The sequence below is a fragment of the Melopsittacus undulatus genome, chromosome 3 (assembly GCF_012275295.1).
Source record: "Melopsittacus undulatus isolate bMelUnd1 chromosome 3, bMelUnd1.mat.Z, whole genome shotgun sequence".
In the NCBI taxonomy this organism is placed as follows: domain Eukaryota; kingdom Metazoa; phylum Chordata; class Aves; order Psittaciformes; family Psittaculidae; genus Melopsittacus; species Melopsittacus undulatus.
Window position 1 is genome coordinate 68522826 of NC_047529.1, and position 26546 is coordinate 68549371.

General features: G+C 38.4%; 2 protein-coding genes across 2 annotated transcripts in view; both read right to left on the bottom strand.

The window, feature by feature from the left end:
* The window catches only part of KIAA0408 (KIAA0408 ortholog), a 23259-nt gene extending 18496 nt beyond the window's left edge, over positions 1-4763 (bottom strand). Inside the window, exon 1 of the mRNA XM_031054005.2 lies at positions 3788-4763. The gene's annotated coding sequence lies outside the window, so the exon portion shown is untranslated. The remainder of the gene's footprint in view (positions 1-3787) is intronic.
* MTCL3 (MTCL family member 3) overlaps positions 3868-26546 on the bottom strand; it is a 27817-nt gene continuing 5138 nt past the window's right edge. The window contains exons 5-6 of the mRNA XM_031054006.2: positions 7784-7855; positions 3868-6572 (exon numbers count right to left, since the gene is read on the bottom strand). Of these exons, the coding sequence (XP_030909866.2) occupies positions 5208-6572; positions 7784-7855 (1437 nt within the window). The 3' untranslated portion in view covers positions 3868-5207. The remainder of the gene's footprint in view (positions 6573-7783; positions 7856-26546) is intronic.

The following is a 26546-nucleotide window of genomic DNA, read 5'->3' on the forward strand; positions in this document are numbered from 1 at the left end:
CCAATGGGAATTACGTCCCTGACACTGATGCCTTCAGAAGTCTCCTACTCACCTATCAGATTCTAGGGTGATTAAGGGGAAGGGCATCTAATACCCTAAAGCTCTGCTTGTTTTTGTAAACAACTCCCAGAGTTCATGTGCAGTTCATCTCTTTTTATAACACATATGTAGACAGCCATGATTTTGGCAATTTTCTATTTTCCGACTGCCAGGCATATTTCTGCACTATAGCACCTGCTCTCTTCTAGCATTGATTCTGAAGCACTGGTGACATGTGTCAGCAGACACTTACTCTATCTCTAACTGGAGCTTCAGGCATGGATATTTTGGGTTGAAAGAAATATCTCTGATCTTGAAGATGAACATTCTAGTATCATGGGAATTTTTCAGTAACAGCAAAGAAAATATTTGTAGAGGTATTTTGTCAGGGCATTCAGAGCCAACTCTAAAAAGGAAACAAACTTATCTGGTTGCATTAAAGGAAAAAATGCATCTATTTTCTAAATGACATAAAAAATTCCTTGGAGTTACTACTGATACACAAGTATAAAAATGTCAGAATTAGATCTACAGATTCAAGATATCTTCTTTCTGAAAGAACATGGAATGAAATCTCTGGGAACACAGGAAACAATTTTTTTTTCTGAGAAATAGAAAATTAAGGCAATCTTTGAGTTCAAATAAAATATTTACCTGAATATTAGCATTTTGCAGAATATTCCAAAATGGGAACTGTGAATCTGATATTAATATAACTAAGGTTTGAACTGATGGGTAATCTGGCATAGACAGCTTGTTGCCACTTAAAAGCAAAATCTTCCATTTTTCTCATCACTCTTCAGAATTACAAGCTATGCAGCAGACAGAATCTGGTGCATCAGCAGTATTCCATCCATCTCTGCCTTCCCTGACTCCCACACACTCCTGCTAGAGGATGTGGACATGTTCAGCTGCACTTACGCCCTCACCCGTGAAGTAGATTTTGCCCACCAGGCCAGTAACTGAATGGGGACTATCCGCCTTTCTTCGCAAGTGTAATTATTATGTTTCTCTGTAAGACCAAGTTATTGCAATTTAGCAAGACACAGAACACATTCCTTGGATAGATATTATCTTCTGGCTATGGATATAGATGTCCATACTGATTTTATTAGCTTTCTCACCAGCTTCTAAAACAGTGAGAAATGGAGGGCTGTGAACTTCTTTGCAATATCTGGTACAAAACAGATAAGTGGCTCAAATCACTCCTTTCAAGCTGAATGCAGAAGGACATGAAAACCACATCTCATTTCTCATTGAGATTTATCTGCACTGAGGTTTGCAGGGGTCCTCACCTTTCCCTTGCTCATCACAGATTCAAAGACCGTGGGGAGCTTCTAAAATGATTTTGTATGCTTTGGTATGCTTTAATTTCAGATTGTAGCCTTTAAAGAAGCTCCCTAAATGTCCCAAAAGGTCTCAGCTTTGATTTGCTTTGTTTGCCTGACAGAATCAGGATGAGGAAAGATCCAGCTACATGCAAGAAAAAACACTTGGAGAAATCAATGGAGTTATAATTGTCAGTCCTGTGCAGAGGCGATCATCTCCCCCTTTTGTCTCAAGAGATTCATAATCACCTTTTGAGGTTTGTTAGAAAGAAGCAAATCTTTCCCAATTACTTCCAAGATGTATTCAACGTATTACTTCAGTGTATTAAGCTTTCCTACCACTTTACAGGAGTACTGCTACCGATACACTCAGTGTAAATCAAACCCATTCTACTAATCTTCATTAAATACAAGGCTGAGAAAGGTATAAACAAGTTTAGGTTAAAATCTGACAGCCCAGAACTTCAGAACAGACTGAAGTATGATTTGTTTTCTCTTTTATGGGATTGAGCTAGTAACATTTAAGAAAACCCAAATGATCTTCTCTTCCTCCAAGGGAGACACTAAAACAGAAAGAAACTCAAAAAGTCAATTTCATTCTTAAGACTTGATATGACAAGTTTAAGCCTCAAATTATTATACTTTAAGTGTCCAAATTACAAATCCGGGGGTGTAGGGAGAGATATGTTCTCAAGCAGCTGCTGTAAAATTTCTTTCAGCAGCTGCAGAGAGAAAAGCAGCAGAAGAGTCTTTTCCAAGTGATTAGAGAACTATCTTTACAGTTACAGAAATTCACTGTGAAAGGATTATATACTTCATCATATCTTGCCATAAGAGTTTCTAACATGTGGGACTTTAAGGCAACTGAGCATAAGGTAGAGCAGCTTAGAAACACCTCAAAATTATTTTGGGCCTGACTTTCTCTTTAATTAGGACATCAGGCAAAGCTACCTATTAATCTCATATATATTGATGTATCTTGCTAATAATGATGACAATATCGCCTGGTAGGAATAAGTATGTGGATTAAATCAAGGTTAAGTGATTTAACTGGTCAATGTTACTACATCTGCAGAGTATGCTGAGGGAAAGCTACACAAACAAGTAGAAAACCAGAAGATTTGTTTAATGCTATATATTATGAGTTTACTATTTTTTTCTCTCTTATAAAATAATTTTTATTGCCCAATCTCTGCTTTCCTCTGTGGGGTTTCCCTTAAAAAGGTGTGTATCTTATTTCAGGCAGCAAAACACAACCCAGGCACAGAGATGATCTATTCTTACTGGGGAGTGTGTTAAATGGAGTTCTAGCACAATAAGTTAAAGGGAATCCTTATTGCCAGCTAGAAAAACAATGGCTTTATTTATTATCACTGTTAATGACTAGATTTTTATCATGGCATCTGCACAAAAAGAATGGCATTCATCCACTTATTTGTAAACGATCACCTTTGGAGAAGTCATATTTGTGGGACTCAGTGGTTTGGACTCATAGGTTGAATAAAACAGAAAGAAAACTGAGCTCCAGTGGCATTTCAGATGAGGTTTTCAAAGTGAGACATCTATCTTGTAGAAACTATCGATGTATGTGCGGTGTGGTAGAAAGTTCTGAATTGGCTACACTCTCACTGCAGCCTCTCATAGGCAAGACAAGAATAACAAGTGACTATTGATGCACACCCGTGTACACGAGCATTCTTCATCTGTGGTCACTCACTATCAATGGCACGCTAAGACAGGGGTCACTCTGCAAAACAAGAGTTACTATGTTCATTGAAAACTCATTCTGAAACCTGGACAGAGGATCCAGAGCCCTGACAGCTACAGAATGGAAAATGTTACCTGATAAACTCAATTGCTAGGAAAAGATATCTGACATCAGACAAGGTGACTAGCCTCACTCTCTTCAGCTCAAGTCAGACTGTGGAGTGGCCATTTTTCTGGAGCAAAGAGAGAATGTAACCAGCCTACATCTGTTAGAAGACTCCTCACCTACTCTGATTCCTCCTCCTCACGCATCTCATTCTCAGGGCTCCAGCTCCTTGACACATTTCCAGATACAGTGCTGTAATACCAACCATTCTGATTTTGTGCTTTCTATGGTGTCTAACCGACATGATAAAATACTGAAAAAACATTATAATCACAAGCATGTAAAATATATTCAAGCTGCGACATACAATTGCAGAATACGGATAAAATGTGGGTTTACTATTCATAGATGGCTAGAATACAAATTCTTTTTCTGGGAGTGGGAAGAAGAAAGGAACAGATTCTTCACACCCACTCTGCATATTTCTGATTTGCTTCTGATTTGGTGCAAATTATGAATAATAAATTGGTTCCAGTCACTCAGGATTTTTTTATTAAAAAATTATAAATTCAGACAAAGGAAAAAATACCATTTTCTCTTTGCTTACCTGGAACACCATGATGAGAGGGTTTCCTATTCAACTGGATAACCTTTTGGTATGGTTCTCGCAAGGGTTTTTTTGGTTTGGTTTTGGTAAACAAGTAGTCTTCAGTGTTTTTACAGCAGTTGCTATTACAGAAACTATGTCTCTTGCACTTCTTATCTTGGAGGATGGACAACATAAACAAACTGAAAATAATACTACAATGAACAGTAAATGATGAATGGCTTACAGTACAAAAAACAGTGTAAAAAGGAAGACAAGTTTAAATATTGTTGTGTATGAAAGGGATGAAAATAATACAAGGATGAGAATAAGTAAAATGATAGGCTGGAACATCTGGGAAAGTAAATACAAAGACAAAGAGAACAGTCAATTAATGGAATAGAAAGTCCAAAGTTTCAACAAAATAAATAGTGAATCAGACTATGCTTGTGGAGGGACCAACTGCCCATCTCCCATTGACTTCAATAGAAGCTCTGCTTGGCCAAACTCTGACGTGTCCAATCTAATTATTGATATTATTTGTTTAGAGATAATACTAATTACTTTGCTTAAATTTGTATAAGCACATGCAGTGCTCTGCCTTTAAGTTAATGGGAGCGCTACAAGCTCAGAGCTATAGCTAGATCAAAAAGTAAGCATGCTAAATGTTGTTTCTGTTTGATTTCATGCAATACATGTATAGCAATTGATTAGCTTTAAACTTACTGCGTCTGTGACTTTCTGATACAAGGAAACAAAAGACTAATTAGTCAGCATAGGAATAAGAAATAATAGCTTTCAGCTTCACCTGTCAACTACTTTGACCGTAAACTGGCAGAACAGCATAAAGTAAATTAACACAGCAAGAGACTTACTAAAACATTAGATAATACCATGAGCAATAACAGGATTTGTCAACTATAGGATTGCATGCTAAGATAAGAGTAGGTAATTTTAATTTTTCATGGCAATAGATGTTGAGTCAGCAAGGAATTTCCTCCCCAAAAACTCTCTGGAGGAATTCTGCATAAAAATGAACTACAGAAAAAGATGTTAGTCACTGCTGCACGCAAGCAGTGACCCATAGGCCTTCAAAAGATACAATCAGTTACAGTAATTCCAATATTCACACTACTGTATGGCTCTGTGACTGTACAATAAATTTTCATGGTTTATTTTTCTCTGTGGTTTGTCTTATTCTCTATAAGTTTTGAAATTTAATGTTTCCTCCTGTTTGAAATGAGTAAAATTTTCTTTCTATCCATTTAGCAGGAACCTAACCACTAAGAAAACAATCATGTTCACTTATGTGCCAAAAATGCTGTCTGCACTGCCTTTATCGGAGCACAACTCTGGCAAATGCACTTGCAAAGCCAGAAAGGAGTAAAATCTTCCACCTCCTAGAAAATAATTCTTATGTTTTCCAGGGGACTAGACTTACTCACTGTTCACAAACAGCTTCATTGATAGAACAAGGTTCCATTTGGCCAAATGAGGATTTAAATAAGTTAAGTAGTGATTTATTCCATTGTGTACAATAAAGAATTTTGATGTGCCATACATCAAATTTGAGACTCAGTTCACTTGGCACAGCCTTTTTACCTGTAGGCCTTAATAAGTAAAAGTCTACCTGACTCACTGACAAAGGTTCATCTGCACTTCGGTCATCCGAAGACTTCGGAACTTCCAGTCTGTCAATGAAAGCCTGAAGCTCTTTCCTGAAGGCCTTCATCTGTGCATTGATCCGGTAAAGAAGCTCATGCTCGCGTATTCTGCTGCCATCATCTTCCTCATCCATCAGTCCAAAGAGGTCCCCATTAGCTACATAAATTCTTGCCTCTGTTATGATGGTGCTTGTGTCAGAAATTAAGCGATCTATTGTCTTGCCCAGCCGCTCAGCTTCAGAGCGAATGTCCTTCATCTGCTGCCTGTCAGTGAAGTTTTTTTGCCACCCAGATGCTGTTGGATAAAAAGACCTCGTAGGTGTCAGGCAGCGAATGTTGCGTACCTCTTCAGAGTCACTTTCCCCACCAATAGGGCCTTCCCTTTTGCGGTGAGGGGGGCGGGAATCATCATCACTCTCTTTTTTTCCTGCATCACTTTCTGCATCACTGTCTCTGGGACTGCCACGGATTCCAAGATGAGAGGCCAAGTCATAGCGCTGCATGTTGGACATTAAGACTCTGTTCTCATATTGGAGTTGCATGACTTTGCCACTCAGCTCATTGATCTGCATTCGTGCAGCTTTTAGCTCCTCCTGTAATGCTTCTGTCTTGGCATTATCATGGTGCCTAGAGCTCTCATGGGCACCAGACTTGTACTTGTATTTGTTCAGCTCAGCTGTTATGCGCTTGTTTTGTTCTTCCAAATCAGCTAAATTTCTCCTCAGCAATTCTGTTTCATCTTCTACTAGCTGCAAATGCTGTCTTAATTCTGACAGGGATTCACTCTGCTCTCCCAGGAGTGGGTTAGAGGTCCCTGAGAAATCATCTCCTCTTAAATCATCAAGTTCTGCTTTCAGTCCTCTATTTTCTACTTCTAGTTCAACTATTTTCCTCCCAAGAATGTTAGCTTCCTCCTCCACAAGTCTCAATCGAAGCTTGAGTTCAGCTTCTCTTGTGGTAGGTGGCCCACCTGCTTCACCTTTTGGCAAGGGACTGTCCAAATCCCCATAAAACGATCTATATTTTTGCAGCTCATGTTCAAATCTGTCTTTTTCTTTATCAATTTTAGCCATTTTCTTCCTCATCAAGGCTGCTTCTTCTTTGACAAACTGTAACTGGCATTTCAAGTCTTCATTGTCCTCCTTAGAGAAAACAAAAAGTAGTATTTGAAGAAACTTGATATAAAATAGGAGACCTCCAGTGGATGATCTTAAGTTACAAGAGTGACAATCACAGATACTTAGCTTGAGATACTAAGAGATTTTCCTGCAAACATTTTTTCACTAGTCAACAAATTCAAGAGAATAAAATAAATACTCAAATTTAAAAGACAGGAAAAGATTACTTTACTCGAGATTACATTTCACACAGTGCCCAGAAAATACAGGCTGGGAGGTGGCAGGTGCTGGGTGGAAGGATAGGATGAGCTTGTAAAAGATCCCTACATTTTCTAGGCTTGCAACACTGTACTACACTTCACAGAGTTCAAAAGTCCTGAATTTAGCACAAAAATAGCTATGATATTGTTTCACCAGTGCTCCCATTTACAAATTTTGCATGAAGAATTTAATTAATGAAATCTGGAGGCTTCTCCTGCAGCACCAGTGGGTAGATCATTTTGCCAAGGTGAGTAGCTCCTTCAACACCAGAGCAAGGGGAAACACAAGTGTGTAGAGTGCTGGCGTTCTCAACATAAGAAACACATGGAGCTGTTGGAGCAAGTCCAGAAGAGGCTACAAGGATGATAAAGGGGCTCAAGCACCTCCTATATGAAGACAGGCTGAGAAAATTGGGGCTGTTCAGCCTGAAGAGAAGGCTGCGTGGAGACCTCACAGGAGCCTTCCAGTATCAAAAGGGGGCCTATAAGGATATTGTGGAGGGACTCTTCAGTAGGTACTGTAGTGATAGGACAAGGGGAGGTGTTCAGACTTAAAAAGGGGAAGTTTAGGTTAGATATAAGGAAGAAGTTCTTTACTGTGAGGGTGGTGAGGCACTAGAACAGGTTGCCCAAGCAAGTTGTGAATGCTCCATCCCAGCAGTGTTCAAAGTCATGTTGAATGGAGTCTTGCATGACATGGTTTAGTGTGAGGTGTCCCTGCCCATGGCAGGGGTTTGGAACTAGATGGTCTTAAGGTCCTTTCCAACCCTAACTATTCTACGATTCTGTGATTAGCTGGCCTTTGACATAGTGTTGTCTGACTGCACATTTGGTCTAAGAGCTCTAAATTTCACAGCATACAAAGAGTAAAGCAAACAAGCAAGCAAAATGCAAATCTACAAATTATGTGCATAATTTCCACAGTGTCCCTAAAGCCTCCACATGAGGATGTAGGCTACAGTTATTACAACATACCTCTGTTGGTGTCTGCTGTGACTTCTTTTCTGATTTTGGTAGGTCTTTGCTCCCTCTTCTTTTGAGTGATTGCTGCAACAGCAACAAAATGAGATCCACTGAATATTTTACTAAAGAGGCATATAATTCATATTTCATTAATTTTAAAACATAGCAAGTCAAATACACCTATAAACGAATTAATTTCTTGCAATCCTAGAGATACAAAATACAGAAGGGAGACACAGCTGCCCCAAAATGACACAGTAATGTTATACAACTAAAGTATTCATCTAATCAGTGTGTCACTTTTTTAATTCAACACATTTTAAGACTAGTGCATAATGAACGTTTAACACATAACGAGAGAAGTAAGAAAGCAGATATCCAAAGTGGTAACTTACAGATATGAAAGCTGAAGCAAGCAGTGAGACCCAGCTTGCTCACTTGATATCAACATTACTGGGGACAAGGCACTTAGGGATGTGTCTAGCCAGACATGTAGCCTTAGCCTTTGTGGTAGACAAGCTACATAAAACAGGGTCACTGAGATCCTATTGAGTGTACACTTATAAGTACACCTTTCTTTGTGTCCACCACAGGCTTCAAGCTTGCAGTCATACCTCTGTAGGTGTACACTGTAAACAAACTGTGCAGACTCACACATAGACCTGGTCACTAGGTTTGTTATGTTTTCAGAACATATTCAAGTAGATACAATTTAAAATCATTTGGACTGTAAAGTCCTAGTGAGAAACAAATCATATTATCTTAAGAATGGCACCACACAAACATACATATGCACCACCATATGAGCAAGCTTCTTTGGTATCTTCTCATCTGCTATGTAGCCAAAGTGAGCAGAAAAGAAACTCCTGTTTTTAGAGCAGGAAGCACTGGGATGGAAGACTACTAGCATATCCAGCAAAAAAAATCTCATTATTGCTGACAATAGAAAGTTCATTAATGGGCAAGTGGTAGCAGGGGAAACCAACTTCAACCATCCTGCTGTCAGTGCTCAATACAGATCATCAAGAAAACAGCAGGAGAAAGGAAAGCAAGTGAGAGAATATGTTAATACATTACATCCCACTTGCATTTGTTCCCAGTTTTTATGTTCTCCAGGTAAAATGTAGGCCCTGAGGCAGGACAGTGATACAAACAACAGCATCTCCATCTCAGACTATTCTCTGGTAGCAGGATCCTTTGTGCCACTGAAAAACATGCATTTCCTTGCACAAGCCAGGCTGTATCTAAAAGCTATCCAGTTCCATAAATGTGTTCATAATCCTCAAGGAACTGAGTACAATGGGCAGGTATGCTGTACATAACAGTCTTGTGCACTATTTGCTCGCTGGTACCATTTGTTCTCTTTCTTCTGCAGATCATCACCATAACAAATATGAAATTTGTGGACTGCCTGTTCCAAAGGAAAATCAATGCCATAGAAATGACTCACATATAAATCTGAGCAACCACAAGAGATCATTTCTCACAAGGCTTTTTTTCTCAAATTTACTATACAGTTATACAGAAACGAAGAAAAACAACCTCAGATTCAGAATCAGAACCGAAATTCACAGATGGGTCCACCAAGAACCAGAATTAAAATCTGTATATCTCTTGCAAAAACACTAAACGCTCTCAGAAGACAAACAATAAAACCAATCAAAAATCATTTGCTGTGATAGCTAGATAGCTGTGAATCACAGGCTTCAAAAGGAATTCAGAAAAGACATGAAAAATAGTTAAATTAACTTCACTTTTTCCCTTTAAATATAAAGCCAACAATTTTGAGAACCAGTCTACAAACAAAATTATTCTTCAGCAGTTATCCTATTGTGGAAATGGCATATGCATGTGGAGAGTTTTCTGTTGTTTTTCTTTTTGAACTGTCAAATTTTAAAGCATTAAACTTTCAGAGGAGCAGCTTCCTCCTAGGTATTACCATTAATCATACCACTATGTATTACCAGTTTGAAAAAAAAACCTTTCAAATCAGTTAGCACTGCAAAATTCTCCAGATTCTTGCCAATACCACCCACTGATAAAACAAATAAGGGATAGTTAGACTATCTACTTGATTACGTAAATGCTTTCTATTCACCCTGAAGAGCTCAGCGTCTCTCCAGATTTAAGGAGGTTCTGAAATGCTGAGCTGCAACTTCTTGAGTATCCTACAACTTTTCAGAAGGTAAGAGATATATGAAAAAGTTTCCATGACAACAACAACAAAAAAACAACAAAAAACACAACAGAAAAACAAACAAACAATACATGGCAGGGGGGTTGGAACTAGATGATCTTAAGGCCCTTTCCACCCCCAGCTATTCTATGACTCTATTCTATGAAAACAAAACCAGACAAACCCAAAACCCACCAAACCCTCCCCCCCCAAAAGCCCAACCAATACACCCCTCCCCCCCCAGGAAAAAAACCCACATAAAAAAAACAAAACCCAAACAAGCCTACACAGAGCAAAAGTATTTTCTAGGTTTGACATAAAATGAAACATCTGATTTTCCCCTTTCTCTTCATATTTTTTCTGTTCCTTTTTGTAGTTAAGATAGCAACATTTTAATTACAACAATAGCTGTGGCTCTGTAATGACTAAGCACTACTTTCTAGTCTGTTCTACTGGAATTACAATAAACCATCCATGAAGCTTGTATCATTCACCAATGAAATGATGGTGTTTAGCAACAGAATTCTGTAGTAGAAAGCAATGAAGAATGTGCACAATTCAATTAGCAGGATGATTTGGGTAAATGGATTAGGCTTAGCCGGAACTGCTATGACCTCTTTTCTTGTGAAAACCACCATAAGACAATTTCTGATCACTAGAGGGTAAGATGTCTCCTGCACAGATCTCAGATGACAGATGACACCTGCAAAGTCACAGTGCCCCATAACATCATGTTAAGGCACTGAGGCAACGCTCATACTGACCAAAGAATGTCACGTATCAAGCAATATATCCCACTGTAAATAAATTTCTGAGAGTTTTTTTCAGAGGTACATTTCACAATTTACAGTGGCTATCCTTTCTATCATTTCTCTCAAGACTTGCACTACTCCACTCTTCCAATCCAATTTTTAACATTAAACAATTTACTGCTGCTAATTAAAAGAAATTCATCAAAGCAAAACTGAAAAAAACCCAAACAACCGTTCAAATAAACTTATGACAAAATCAAAATTGGGAACCCTGACTCCTGCCAGTGAATCTTCATGTTATCCCTGCAACTGAGCACTATTAAAACTTCCTGCATGCTTTGACATACTAACAAATGTTAGACAGGGCGAATGAGTGATTCAGCCATCTTCACGTACAAAACCTGTTTGTTCAAAAATGTTTGTGTTAGATCATCTTTTAATTCATCACTTGCTAACCCTTTTCCCATGTAACAGTGTGCCACAAAGCATACTGTAGTGCCATTAAAAGACATCCCTGCTGTTTTCTCAGCTGTAGCAAAAAAAATCTGCCCCTCATATTCCAGAATTCTGAAAACTTGTTGTGAAGAAGAATTTGGGAGCTCAGATAGTTTTGATTCCATAGAATTTTTAAAAATCATATTGAGTTCGCTCAAAGACTGAGTTAAAAAGACAAAGGTAAAGTAAGAAAAACAAAAGGGTTTTTACACTATCTGATCTGTAATGCTTACCAGACAGCATTACAGTTTTAATAAGCTTGAATCAAGTTATCCATCTGCAGAAGAATAAACAAACAATGCATATAATATTATTTCTACAATGGAAACTTTGCTAAACTGCCCAAGTACTAATGAAGTATTTCAACAGCACTGGGGATAGTAAGACTAGCAACTGGGGCATGTATCATTATATTGTATAATCTATCTCTGGAAGACAAGGAGGCAAAACTGAATTTGAACTGACTAGGCTAGCACTCACTGCAGCCAATATACATGGGGCTACGTGGGTGTCCTGGCAATGTGGAGAAGTTTCCACAGTTTAGATAAAACCACAGATAATATTCGTGTTAGAGTCACAGCAGAGCACATGCAGCAGGCAATTCTGTTGCAATGTTCAGCAGCATCAATTCTCCACTGACCTTCACTGGAGTTTATCCAATGTCTTGCTGGTGCTGCTAAGCACTTCTCAAGACCAGATGGTATTATCCTCTTGTCAGATCTAAACTGCAAGCCAAATGTGCAGTCCTATGATGATCAGTACTTCTGAGGTGTAAAAAGGCCTGAAACCTACTCTGAGAGTAACACAACGCTGAAATAATAGCATCACATTTCACTGAGTAGGAAAGCTGTAAAATTAAATCAAATTCCTGCTACATAGTCCTAAACAACAATAAATCACTCAGCAATTCATAAAGAAGCCCTATGTAAAATATACTAAGGTTTTTCAAGATGCTTAGGTTTGATTATGTCAAGCCTGATCTGGGGGTATATAATCTAAAAAAATCAAGGCTGGCAACCACAGGAGGAATTCCTGTCACATAAAGGGATTTGTAGGTGCACAAAGCCCCCGTAACAGCCCTTACCCCTCCTCACAGAGGAGGCTAAGGCAAAGGTTTCTTGCATCTCCACAGCTGCAACCACACCTTCTCATCTGCACACAACTGTACTATACACGGTCATGGTTAGCTGCCTCCCAACTGCTGTGACAGGTCTGCAGAACTTCCAAAACTAGAGCAAACCTAACACTATCTTTACAGTCTTGAAAAGTTGCTGAATACTGAACAACTTTCAGGCTGCACACACTTGCCTCTGTCTGGCACAGAGTGACTATGACCAGGGAAATGGAAATATGCCCTAGGACTCAGTGCATTTTCCCTTCAGTTAATACAGTTGGGTAGCTCACAAGGCTGGATCACAACAGACACAAAAAGATTTCTTAATTTACTGCCACTGACTCTAATTCAATGTATTAGGAAATGTAGCAAAAAACAAATGGACACTATCCATGTTGACAAATTGAAAATTAATATTCTAAAAAAAAAAAAATAAAACTTTGGTTTTAAAATGTCCCCTTTATTCTGCAAGTCTACCAGTGCAATTTGCCAGCAACCGATTTGAGACACTGGCTTTGTTTGTCACTGGCACAAGGCCATAGAATGATACAAGCCTTTACCCCTTTCACTTCCTTCTAGAGAAGAAGCAGTCCTGAGAATTTCAGTATTCCACTTGCTTGCAAAATTAAGGCAGAAAAAAAAAAACAGTGGATAAGTGAAATGCAAAGAAGCACAACGCCCTATCCATGAAGCACACACTAAGTATATCCCTACTAGCTCTAGCAATGCTCACTTTGTATTAAAACTGGCATATTTGAAAATTATACAAAAGGAAAAGAATCTTTACTTCTTCACCATGGAGAGAAGAATAGTTCTTACATAATCTTTTGAATGCCTTCATATTACCAAAAAAAGGAGCTGCCCTCCAATATTTGTGTTGTTTCACTTGCATTTATTAAGGAGTTATTTCAGTTAGCATTTTCAGATCCTTTACCATTATTCATTTGCCAGTTAAAAAATAAAAAATAAGAGGAGAAAAAAAGTTACACAACATTTTCACTTAACCTAGAGTAACCTTTTGCATTTTGAACCAAAAGCACATTGCTAGAGTAAATAATAAATAACTCTGTGGTATATCTAAGTAAAAGCATTCCTTATAATGCATAAAATGAAGCAGCACATTCATGTTTCCTTCTTTTCTTATTTGCAAAAAAGGATAATCTTGAGCAGTGGAAGATGAAAACTGCCTTTTCAAAGGTTTCTATATGACCTGGTCAAATAGCTGGCCAAACCCTGATGCTTTGGTTACTGTTATTACAGTTCTTCATCCACCAAGATATCATAAAATAGTGGAAGCAACTTCTCTGAAGAGAAAGATGGTCTCCTGACATTTGAACCTTTCAAAAGATTAAAGAGCCAGATATGTTTAGCTCCCCAGCACTAACTAACTACACCTTATTATGGATGCTAAAATCAGTTAGCATTACACTCAGCTCCCTAATCCTGAAATGCAAAAGCAACTCTCAAAACACTGTGAATATCTCGGAGTGAAAGTGCAGCATAAGATGTTATGTTGCTAGTCATGCTAGCTAAACCTATTTCTTAGGTAGCTGTTTATTTGTCAGCTCAGCTATTTGTCTTTTTCAGGAAGAAGAGAGTCAGCCTTTTTGCCAGGGTTTGCACAATGCCTTGTACAAAGTGCTGTCCCAGACTTTATCTGGGATTGCCAGTATGACAGACACTATGCTAACACAGTTCAAAATACCACCACATAACAATAGCAATAATCACAGTCACAGACATGGATATGGCAATTATGAATTAAAACAGGAGATTTGGCCAAATCTAAAAAAAGTTTTCTTTTGCACAAATATAGAGCTTTTTAGACTTTGTAGATCTCAGAAGAGATTCCAAATAAATTTTCATGAGAAGGGGAAATTTCAAGCAACCAGATTAGGTTCATTGCCTTGACTACAAAAATGTATGTATATAAACCAAAGAGTATTTGCCATATCCCAACAACAACAAACAAAAGGTTATTCTGAAATTTAAGAGTAATGAAAAGGATGATACTGCACATAGTGTGTACTTTTATATTGCTCAAAATGTGTACAGAAGCCAATTCTGCAAAGTTGTGGGCTGATCACACATGTACATTTGCTTTCAATCTCATTTCATAGTGAATAGTTGTATTAAATGCTCAGACAGCTCTCATAGAACTCAGGTTATTGAAAACAGGGTAAGACTCCACAGTGCCCTGAAGCTGTACCAGTGTGATGCTGCCACATATTATCTCTAGCTTTAAATCTAAATTTTGTTGAGCAGCTCAGGTAAGGGAGGTGCTCTGGAAAAATAAACCATGGAGCTAGAAGCTAAAATAGAAGGAAGACATTTTAGCAGTTGGGACATCCCCACACCTACCTTTCTCACTCTGGTACCTGTCTGCTCTACAATAAGCCTGCACCCAGTCCTTTTTGGGGTATTTCAACCATGCAAAGATGGAGATGAGGGGAAGGAGAATACTGTAGTGCTGTCTGAAGCAGTGTCTCTGACTACAAAAGGCTCCGAAGACCTATGACTGATCCCCATGCCTCTTCCTCCTGAAAGATGACTCTTTCCTTTTAATTAAACATGCTCAGGCTCTTCAGTGAAATGCTGTTCCCAGGAAGAGAAGAGGCTGTGGCTCTTAGGCTGACTTAAAACCTTCATGTAGAGATTGACTTAGAGACTGTTATTTAAATGTTCCCTTTGCTATAAATGTGAAAATCTCATTCTGAAATGAAGTTTAACAGTCTTCAGCACATTATAAATATTTGATCACTGGGATGCATTTTTAACTAGCTATTATGAACAAACATCAGACTGTTCAGCATTTATCATAAATGTCAAGAAACAGCAAATCACCTGCAAATTAATGCCACAGCAGTGCTAATAGGGTTACACAAGAATCAATTCTTGTGTAACTAATTATTTTTTTGCTGCTGCCTGTAAAGAAACAAAATAATATTGGATAAAGACTGCAAACAGAGTAAAGATTGGAGAAATGTTAAATACTGAAAAGGACAGCCACTGTTACAAACCTTGGTGCAATCAAATATCTCTTTTAATATGACTAAATACAAAGATACACATGTAAGAAGAACAAGGGGTGAAAGCTATGCTAAGATAATAGGAAAACTGCCCAGAGAATAAAGAAGATCTTTTGAAAAGCCACATCTCTGAAAAAGGCTACAGGGTCATAGAAGATAATCAGCTGAAATAATGTCCAAGGATAATTTTGTGACCAAAAGGCTTAATTCTGCCCTAGGATGTAGATATCAAAACTAAGTTCACTGTGCAGTAACTAGAAAGGGATGTGCCTCTACACAGAGTCAAACCATCCTCAGACAAGTGGAATGAATCACTTCAAAAGTGTGCCTATCTTTCTCCTTTGAGAGAGGTCAAATTTTAAAAAAACCAAATAAGCAAGCAAAAAAAAGCCAACAAAAGCAACCAACCAAACAAAAAGCACCAAAACATTGATGCTGGACTCTTCAACTTAGTGTGGTTGTAAGAACATATCTTTCCTGGCTGGTCACTAACTTTCAGCAAATTCATATGAGAAGGGAGTTCCAAACTTTTTACTGTTCCTGGGAAAGTTCAGGAAGAGTTGTGGTACACTGGTCTCAGCTGTCAATTTTTAACACATAACAGCACTCTTTTCTGAAAAGTTAGAATAGCTGGGGGTTATTCAGGAGGCCAGACTGATTGTATTATACAGTTCTGTCTTTGTAACTTCTGAATGCATGAAACTTGACCAAAGTTTGGGAACTTAGCAACAATATTTCTACAAGCATGCCAGAAGGAAAATGAAACTTTGAGGGTATCTAGGTGTACCTTCAAGCCGATGTTCCAGTTCAAAACTTTCCGTGGCACTGTTACAAATGCTTCTGATCAGTTATTTTATCAAAGATTTAAACTGCTAGCATCTGTAAAAATTAAAGTAATTCAACCAAGCTCATAATATAAAACATTCCTGGTAATTAGGCAAGTGGGATGTCACCGTCAGTCACACTTTACAGGGATGTAGAAGCCTCCCATTACACACCCCACTGATGGAAATAGATGCATAGCAAATACCTTCTAAGTGCAAGTACTCATTTGTGACCTAAGTAAAGAGCTTGGTTGTTATCCTAATCTGGATGCATTGCTGAGATAGCCAAAGTCAATTAACACAATCATACAACTAAAATCAGACAATGCAAAATAGAATTGATACCCACAGGTTTCATTCTATGCATCTTGATATATGCTGTTGTTAATACCAGCAATGGAAAAAAAAACAAAACCAAAAACAAACAGCATGTCAAAGCATCTCTGCAGAATCAAACACTTCAGAAAAGTATACCTACACATCTAAAAAGTTATTCCACTGCCCTTTACTTCAAAATCAGAAATGCAGTGCTTGGAACTCCTAACTATGCAGTGTTATCAAAACCTGAATCTGCTAAAATGCCAGGGGGGTGCATCTCTTGATATTATGAACACTGCAGGAAGTGAAAAACAAACCTCCAGGTTGTAGTGGGGAAAAAAAAAAACCAACATCAAAACCCTGGTGTTCTTGTTCAGGATTAATATTGATTCCACACAGCCCAGAAGAGCAGCTGGGCTGATCCCAGAGCCCAGCATGCCCTGCCCTGTGGTTGGGTATTCTTCCTGTCACATGACTCACATCTATTTAAAATACATTCAGGTATTTTGTATTATGTGTAAATATTAAAAATATTTATTCAGAACAGAGAAAAGGTGTTTTCAATTAAAGGAAACTTTAATTTTTTTTTTTTAAATCTCAGAAGAAGTACTCATCATTTTCACTTTTTATATCCCTTCATGCCAAACATCTGCAATTGCACACCCTGGCAATGCCCTTGTAGTTGTCAACAGGTATTTGGCTGCTTTTCCATCTCTAGTATGCTTCACTTTTGGTTTTGAGCAGATTCAGAAGCTCATGGTTCAGCCAAGGGAGTCTCCTGCTCTGCCTGCTTCCCTTAACTTTAAGGCCATGAACTGGTTTTATGTTTCCAGGAGTGTTCTTGAAAACTCACAGCACTCTCTAGCTCCTTTTTCCTCCATGGAAGCTTCCCACAGAATCCTTCCCATCTGAGCTCTAAGCAAGCTGAAATTTGCTCTTCTAAACCTTTGTCTTACTACTGGCCTTCAGCATGCTCAGCAGGATCCCAGAGTCTACCATATTGTGATCACTGCAGCCAAGGCTATCACAGACCTACATATTACAAAAGCAGGTTTTCTCAGTTTGTGAATAGCAAGTACAGCAGTGCCTCATTCCTGGTTGGCACACCTAACATTTGTATGAGGAAGCAGTCCTCCACACATTCCAGGAATCTGATGGATGACATGAGCTGCTGTATTGTTCTTTCAACAAATGTATGGGTAGTTGAAGTCACCCATAAGAATCAAGTTCTGTTGACTTGAACATGATGTGACAAGGTTATCCTTCCATCCACTGGCAGCTGAGTTCAGCCAAAACACAGGACAGTACTTAACCTCCATGCTGCTATATTCTCACTCTCCTGAAGCCAGGATAAACTACCTAGGGCTGTGAGGTTCCACTAAAGAAGCATGAGAAACGCAGGCACTGGGGAATGTGCAGAATAGCTAACAAATCTACCAGGCTACAGAGTGTCCTATGCTTTTTAGTTGTAGACTTGCTAGCAGCACCAGAAAATCTAAAACCAGAAAACTGTTTCCTGTGGAGTTGCTAAAGAGCTCAGTTTAAGATTATGAGAAAGACAGCCCTGAAGCCTGCAGTGAGCGCATGCACTAAAAAGAGACAAAGCTATGGTAATTTTCCTTTCAATCTGAAACAAGCTCAGCTTAGACTTATATAAGCACATTGGAAATGCTTTGTTTTCCCAGGTGTTTCTTTGAAGGGACAGGTGCATTTAAGCAGTGAACTGAACACAGTGCTGTAAGGACTGAAATCATGTACTACTATTATTCATCAAAGCCTTGGTGAGACTTCCAGGAAGATTATGACATTTCATGTATATTGATTTCATATGAAAACATGTGTCTAGACCTCTGGTTCAGCACTTAGAAAATGTCTCTGCTCTGCATTCATAAAGCCTTCCAGATGACAGAAACCAATTTTGCAAATTCATCCGGATTTCCTCTAAATATAGAGAATCCTGGTCTCCCTTTAAATTCATATCCATGCTTTTGTACCTGCACAAAGGGGTCAAATTTGTCTTCTATCTTGCAATCTCTTCTTTTAAGAAACTAAGGAAGTTATACACTGTCTTACAAAAATAAAACCAGAGACCCGCCAAGAATGACAAAATGGACATAAATAAATGACAGTTTGAATTTTAAATGCATAATATTATTTTAAAAACCCCAAAACTTAGTCAAAACAACAACAAAAGAACCAGTGTGAATTATGTAGTGTTTATGGATACAACTGTGAAAGGTAGCATGACAAACGTCAAAAAGCCAACTAAACCAGGGAACTCATTTTTATACTTTTAAGCTACCTGGCAACTTTTTCTTTCATTTGAGCAATCAGCTTGGTACTTCTATGACCAAGTTATGTATATGGACACTTGAACGTCCATTCAGGTAATTAAATATTGAAACTGGGAAGCACAAAAATGAAAAATTGTCTTCTGAGATTGAGGACCATTACAGAGTCCTAAAAACTTGCCTTTTCCTGGAAAATAAGTAAACTTCTCCAGCTTACAAACAGCAGAACACCAACAAACAATTAGGAGATGACTGAATATAAACCAAGCAATACTGGGTTTCCCAAACTTTCCTTCATTTATTAATGTGGTATCATACTTTGAGGGCTTTAGCAAAGTCAGTAGCAATATCACCTACTTTGGTAAAGAGATATAAAAGGCCTTCTTTCTCCTTTAAATCTCAAGGAACTCATTCCCTAAAGACATTGCAACAGATACATTTTTCCAGTCTGCCTCACTGTTGAGTTCATGCTCACAAACCATTTTCTCTGGCAACCAGTTACTATCCAAAGTTACCACACTGTCCATTACTCCCACACACAACTGGGCATGCCAGTTGTGTTGGCTTTGTCCCTGTTGTCAATTGCCCCTTGCCAGTCGTTCTCACCAGTAGGAATTCACATGGCAACAATGGACTGGACTTGCTGTTTTGTGTTCCATTTGCCATTTCATCTGGCTACATACCAAGTCAGAGATCCCTTTGCCTAGCTTTGACACTAGTAAATGAAAGTCAGGGACTGTTCTCAGGATACCAACTGACACGCCACAATTCAGTCTCCTTTCACCTACAGTGACAATACAGCTAAACTTCCCTACAGCTTCCTTCCAAACAAGCAGGATCACACCCAAACTGTCAGTCAGGAATAAGCTCTGACCCAGGCTAGACCCCAAGTCATGCCCAGGCACTGAAGCAGTGGTAACTGACCCAGACCAAAACTATCCAAGGGATGTGCCAGCAATTTCTTGTCAGTGTGTGGACCCTTCCTTAGACTGATTTACTTTACAATTACAGTTTTGACTAAAGGAAGCAATTACGTAGCAAATAACTTTGAGAAGAATAACCAAAGTGAAAAAACGGTCCCAGGTGCTGACTCATGTCCTTTCTCTAAAACATAGTTCCTATGAGTCCGGAAGCTCGGCTCTTATTCTGTGCCTCTGTTCTGGTTAGGTTTGGTTTTGTTTTTTTTTTTTTTTTTTGTTTTAAGATGGCCATTACTTTTATTTTTCCTTTAGAATGGAGTTTATTGCAGTGAGACTTTGATTTTACTTGAAGACTATACGTAGTATCGATAACAACTTTGACAAGAGAACTTGCAAATCTAAGTCTACTGATACCCATCAAAGAAAGGAAAGAAAACAAGGTAACATTCTGTCACAAGGAAGGAACTCAAATGCCCCCATCAAACCAGAACAGCATCATTATGTTTACAGATTCAAAAGAATTTATCAAAATTTATTCTGTGATGGCTAAAGTCTTTTATGTTTTAAACATATTCCAGGTACACTCTTTTTCACTACAGTTGCCACTCTTTCACTATTACTTTCCCATTAGCAAGCAATCCTGCCACTCCTTTTACACATCCTTGCAAATTTTAAGACATTGCAATAGGAATCAACAAAGCAGCAGAGCAGTTTCAATGACCCTCTGAAAAAAAAGTCTCCTAGGCACCTTTACTCACAAAACCTCTTCACAAAAAATATGTATGGATATTTAGTATTTTGCCGTCATTCACTATTTGTTACATATGTTTTGGAGTTATATTATTACTGACCATCAGGCTGTTTATTTTCAGTTTTGATAAACTCCCTTGGAGCAAATGGCTCATGTAAATTGCTGATGGCTGATACATAATTAAAAATGTAATTTTATGAGGCTTAAGTGTAAACTGCTTCTCAAAGGCACATAATTTGTTCTTGTTCATGGCACAACTTTTTCAGAGAATTACTACAACAGATTTTGTGAGATTAATTTCTTACTCCATCATAATTCAAATAAATAAACTGAAGCAAACTGTTTATCCTGCTCACTGTGAAACTGCAGTGTGCTCTGGGCGAAGATGTCAGAATCACACCCTCACAGATTATGAATAGCATCCCTGCTGAGCACTGTTTCTAAAGGAACAAAATATTTGGGTAGGATACCAAAGGTAACAATTTCACACAAGCAAGTCTGTCAGAAGTTACTAGGGGATCTGCATCTTCAGGCATGCGGTGCTTCGAGAATCACTGAGCTGTGCTTGGAGACAGATGACTGGTTTCCTTTTTCCTGTATAAACTCAGGCAGAGGCTTGTTTCTCATTTCTTTTGTAAAAAGCCTCCTTATTATCCTCTTGTTATTTTCACCAAAGAAAATTGAATTTTCATAAGGCAACAAGCTGAGATTCCAGATCATACAAACCCTCTGCTTAACTGTGCTTTTAGGAGAAATGTTGCTGATAATGGCTTAGTATTTGGGTTATCCAAAGGATCCTGTAAAGCACTGGGTTTCTGAGAAACCTATTAAACCCTCCCCTGCTGCCATCTGGTGCAGGAGCAAGTAAATTACTGGTAACTCTTCGAAGAGTACTGCTTACTACACTGATCCTGTGAAGCTGATCAGCTCTATGAGCAGGTGTACTAGCGTCTCATCTCTCTGCCTTGTACCTACTCCCTCCATTACAAACTGTTTGAAATGAGGTTCAAAACCTGAAGATAAATTAAAACATGAAGAACAATTAGTAAATGCTTGGGGGACAGTATGATAGAGGAGACTCAAGCTTTCCCTTTCAAAGCAGCACAACCAAGCATCCATCTCCAGTGACTTGTACGCATACAGTATGGGCAACAAACAGAAACTAGAAATCCACAAATATTCACAGAGCTGTAGCCTCACTGGGATCACAGAGACATGACAGGATAGCTGAGGCTAAGCTTTAGAACCAGAAACCTTTTCTCCAGTGATCACAGTGATGTAGTTGCCATTCCCTAGCACAGAGTAGTTCTCCACTGCTCTCAGTCCAGACGCAAAAGTGAAGAGCTACAGCTTGAAACAAGGAAAGTAATAGAACAAACCTAAGAAGTTTACAGACTTATATGTGGGGGTGAAAGAATCAGGAAGAAAGGACAAATTTTGCAAAAGAGAGAAACTGTAACTAGGAAATTGGGATAATATATTTAGAGTAGAATAAGAAGAAAATTTACTGGAAAATACTTGAAATCCAGGGAGGAGATTGGATACTCATGAAGAGCTGGATGGATGCAGGGAAGGAGGCAGTGGGAGAGAGGACAAGACTGGAACTTAGGAATCAGAAGACAGAAAAATAGCCACTACTGTAAAATACACTGTGAAATAAAAAAAAAAAAAAAGATAAAAAACCACACACACAGTATGAAGCCCAAGAGAGAGAACCTGATACTCTAACCTATAGGAGAAAGACTGGAAATAAGTGCTTGTGGCTAAATGGCAGAATGAGCTTAGAGAGAGAAAGGGCTGTCAGAAAGGACACACACACTGGATTTTTGTCAGAGAGACATAGTGGACAAGCTGATATTGCTGATCATGGGGACTAGGATGGGATCATCCCTTACCAGTTCTTTTCATGGGTCTCCAGTTTTTGGTTTTGGAGAGGGGTGTTTTGGGGGTTCATGGGTTTGGTTTTTTTTACAGCATCTTTTGTTGTGAAATTTCCAGCTACTCTCCTTATTTCTGTTCAGCCTGAGCACTCAGGGATATAAAGAGAGCAAACCTGTGCCTAAACAGAGCAGGCAAAGCCTGCAAGAGTAAGCAGAAAATTGTAATTACTTTCCTGCGGTCCCACAGCAGGATAGTACCAAAATGAGGAACAGAATTTGGATTCCTCCTCCCAGCTCCCCAGACCCTGCTGACTTTTTCCACTTCTATGCAGCATGTAAAACAGACTGACTAACAAAACAGGCACCACTTCAGCAAAACACAGACTATGTAGGGAGGCATAAACTCCTCTGCCCACATTGTGAACTGAAGGGACAAAACACATCTCTGGTTCACATTCCATGTAGCCACAGTTGTCACAAGCTCTGTGTCTGAGGTAATAGCTTAGAAGAAGAAAATGGTAGATTGACAACATCACCCTAATGTGGCTGGAAGAACTGAGCTGTCTTTTATCCACCCAGGTTACAGCTCTAACAGAGCAATCTCTCTCTAGGAAGACATATGCCTCTGAAAAACATGGTGCCTCTTGCAGTTACATACCCACATTGCAATGAGGATCTGTGAAGCCCAAGGTCCAGTACATCTGTCATATTTTCCCCCTACTTCGTCTCACAACAAACCATCTAAAGCATGACTGACAGAGCATTTCCTACATAGTTACAGCAAATGAATGAATTCTTAGTTCATACTATGATCATGAAAAGCTCTACAAGAGAGTTAGCTAGGCTTTAACAAGTGAACTTTAGTTAATACATACTAATGAATAATTTACAACTCATTTTTTTTTATCTGAAAAAAATATGTCTAGCTACAGTTGACTTCTCTTTCTTCTAGGAAACATTTCACAGGACTGCAGAATCATTAGGGTTGGAAGGGACCTCTGGAGATCACCTAGTCCAACCCCTGTGCCAAGGCAGGGCCACTTAGAGCAGGTTACACAGGAATGCATCCAGGCGGGTTTCTCTACTTCATTTTCAGCTTCACAAAAAGTATTCCAATTAATAATAACAAATAATAAAGAGGAAATCAATCGCAGTTGCTACAGATGAATTCTGAGAACTGGTAATGCAATTAAAAAACGTATGTTTCTGTGTGGATGTAAACAAGAATAACATTAACTGAAGCAACTTGGGTTGGGAGACCAAAAAGTAGCTTATAGAAATGTATGCTTTGCTGGAACACCTTCCAAATCCTGGATTCTTACAAGCTTCTGCTACCATCCACAACTTCTAGTTGAAACAGAAAATATTATAAATATTTTTTCCAAAAGCTCCAAACCAAGAAAGCAAACATCAACTATATCTCCATTAATGGACAAAAACAGTCACAAGTCTATATTCCCTGGAGAACTCTAGATTTATCTCTACACAAACACATCTGATAGCATTTATGTTTTATATAAGTTTCCAGTTAAGTCTGACATGTTTCTTAAAACAATAAAGAATCTACACACAGAATTTTGACTTTGGTTCTGCTCTGGAGACTGCCTACCAAAAAATTATACTTCTGCCTCCAACATTTTCTACTAGGTCTTTTAACCATTCTCTGCTATCTCACATTGTGTGGTATTAAAAGGAGATGAAATTTCCTTATAGCACTTATACATAAGTAGGTTTTAAGAAGAACCGAAAGGTTTTTTGTTTTAGCAGTACATTTGATGACACAAAAATACAGAAATCAGTCATTACACACTCTGAGCACTGTTATGCTGTAAAATAAAAATGTTTCATTGTCTTTGGAGATTAACTCTCTCATTAATTTTAAGCTCAATAAAGTGAAGATCACAATCCAGACAAAAGGTCTTGACCCTGCATTTTCATATGTGCTGAGAATTTCCTCAAACAGGAGGTTCCATTGGTTGCAATGACTGTAGCGAAATGAGAAAGGGTTATAAACCCATGAAACTAGAAGAAATAACTCACAAGCAAACAGAATATCAACATTATGACTATCTGAAAATGATATTTAAGATGCGCTAACCCTTCAATTGTCAAAGGAGAAAAGGCATTTTTCACAGAAAAATTCTAATGCACTTTAGATTGCTTTGGGTTGGTTTTATTGGGTTGCTTATTCACAGATTCTGCAATTCAAATCTGTAAGAATTAGTATTCTTCATCAGCATTCTTCCATTAGTCCCCCAAGTCACATCATGCTTGCAAAATGCATAATAATTTAGCTTCACTTCAAACTTGCGTTTTTCTGACTTGCACCTCCTCAACCATCATCCAGCTTCCCCCATGCTGTGCTGAAAGTCCTACCCTGAAAAGCAGCTTTCTAATAGAAGGGACTCAGCAGCCCTTTTGGAACACATAAATGAAAACTCCTGCCTAGTGATCATAACACATGTGAAAACTGGGCATGGCAGTTCTCCTCTCCAGTTCAGTATAAGGATGTATTTCTGACTCTTTATCCACCCCATTTCTACTCTGGTGTAAAGTCTTACTGCATTTTTCTATTCTAGCTCAGTGCCCTATTCCATGTCCATCTGTTTCAGCTTCATTAAATTGTGTAGAAGAGCCTCTAGCTTAAACATGACACTCTCTTCTGGAGTCTCCAGTATCCTTCCATTGATACCAACAGAAAAACCAGAAAGAGGCAGACACATTAGCAAAAAAAAAAAGAAGTGGAGAGCTGTATGAAAGCAAAAGAACCATAGTTGAGCATAATAGGACATAGGGAAGAATCAGGATAAGGAGAAAGAGACTACTGATGACAGAAGCCGATTTACTGGGTTAATTTCCTGCAGGTACACAGCACCCAAAGAACACAAGCTATTAAACTGCCACTATACTTCACTTTAATCTGAAGCTGCAAGACAGAAGAAACTTACAGTGGTAAAAACTATCAGAGGGCAGGAAGAAAGGATCCAGAAATGGGAATCTACAAAAAGGTAAAGTCTGGATGGACAAGAATAATGAAAAACTTGGAGTAAAGCCAAGCTTAACAACAAAGTACAAGGATAATTACAGAAAGATCATGTTCTCATACAGAAGATAGTCCTGTAAACAGATGTATTTGATGGCAGAAACCAGAATGAAAACAGAAGAAGAAAGTCTCAGGCAGAGGAGAGAGAAGCTGAATAAGGCTCAGATTTCATGCCCTTTTCAAATCTGTAATTATTTGAAAAAGCTGAAGAAGGTGGAACAAAAATACCTGTTTATCATCTACTAACATGTTTGAAATTCATTTCCTGTAAAGAAAACGTGAATATTTTTAATAGTACTTCACTTAAAGTAAGCATTTGTAGTTCCTAAAAATTCTATAACTTATCATACAACAAAAAAAATCCTGCCTTTCTTGACAACTGAAACACATCTCTTTTGTGTCATACAAGATCAAAGTAGACAATGGCATTCCTAGTAGGGAATATTACTAAAAGTGAAAATGAGTGGCATTCATTGAATTTAAAACACTGAACTGGAGAGCTGTTTCTAAAATTTGTTCTGAGAAGTCATTCTTAGTTAACAGTTTCTTTTTACTGTGTGATGTTATCTCTGTTGACCAGGCTATTACTGCTGTAATACAATTTTCTACTTACTTAATGGCACAGGATCTTGCATCCATATAGTGGCAGATGGAGTAATTTTTAAGATTAATTAGATATAATGTAAAAATATGCTTAGACTAAAAGGAGTCTTTCACTTCATAGTACTCCAAAGAACTTGACTGAACAAGATGGGGAGGTGGCTGGATCCTCAGTCTCATTGTGCCTGCTAGTCTCTCGTAGCAGTTAGCAAGGGAAAAACATTGGTCTTTGTAAAAACATGTGGGGAACTTGATCTGCAAAGCTAGGACCCTCCAACTCCCTTCAGCACTCTTCCTGCATGTATATTAACATAAGTATACTGTCTCAACACCTCTGAACTCTGTTACCATAAGTTCCACATTTCCCACCTTACATAGGAAAAGCAAAGCCACAGTCTGGTTTCTGTTTTGCATAGGAAACATCAGATATTTTAGTTTGTTCTCAGCTCCCGATCACCAAGCTGTACTTCAGCACTATAACTTTCAACTTCTGGCTGCCGTATTTTGTGACCCCAAAACAAGTTATATGAAGAAAACCAGTTACTTCAGCAATAAGAATTTCAGAATTTCGAATACTTTGTG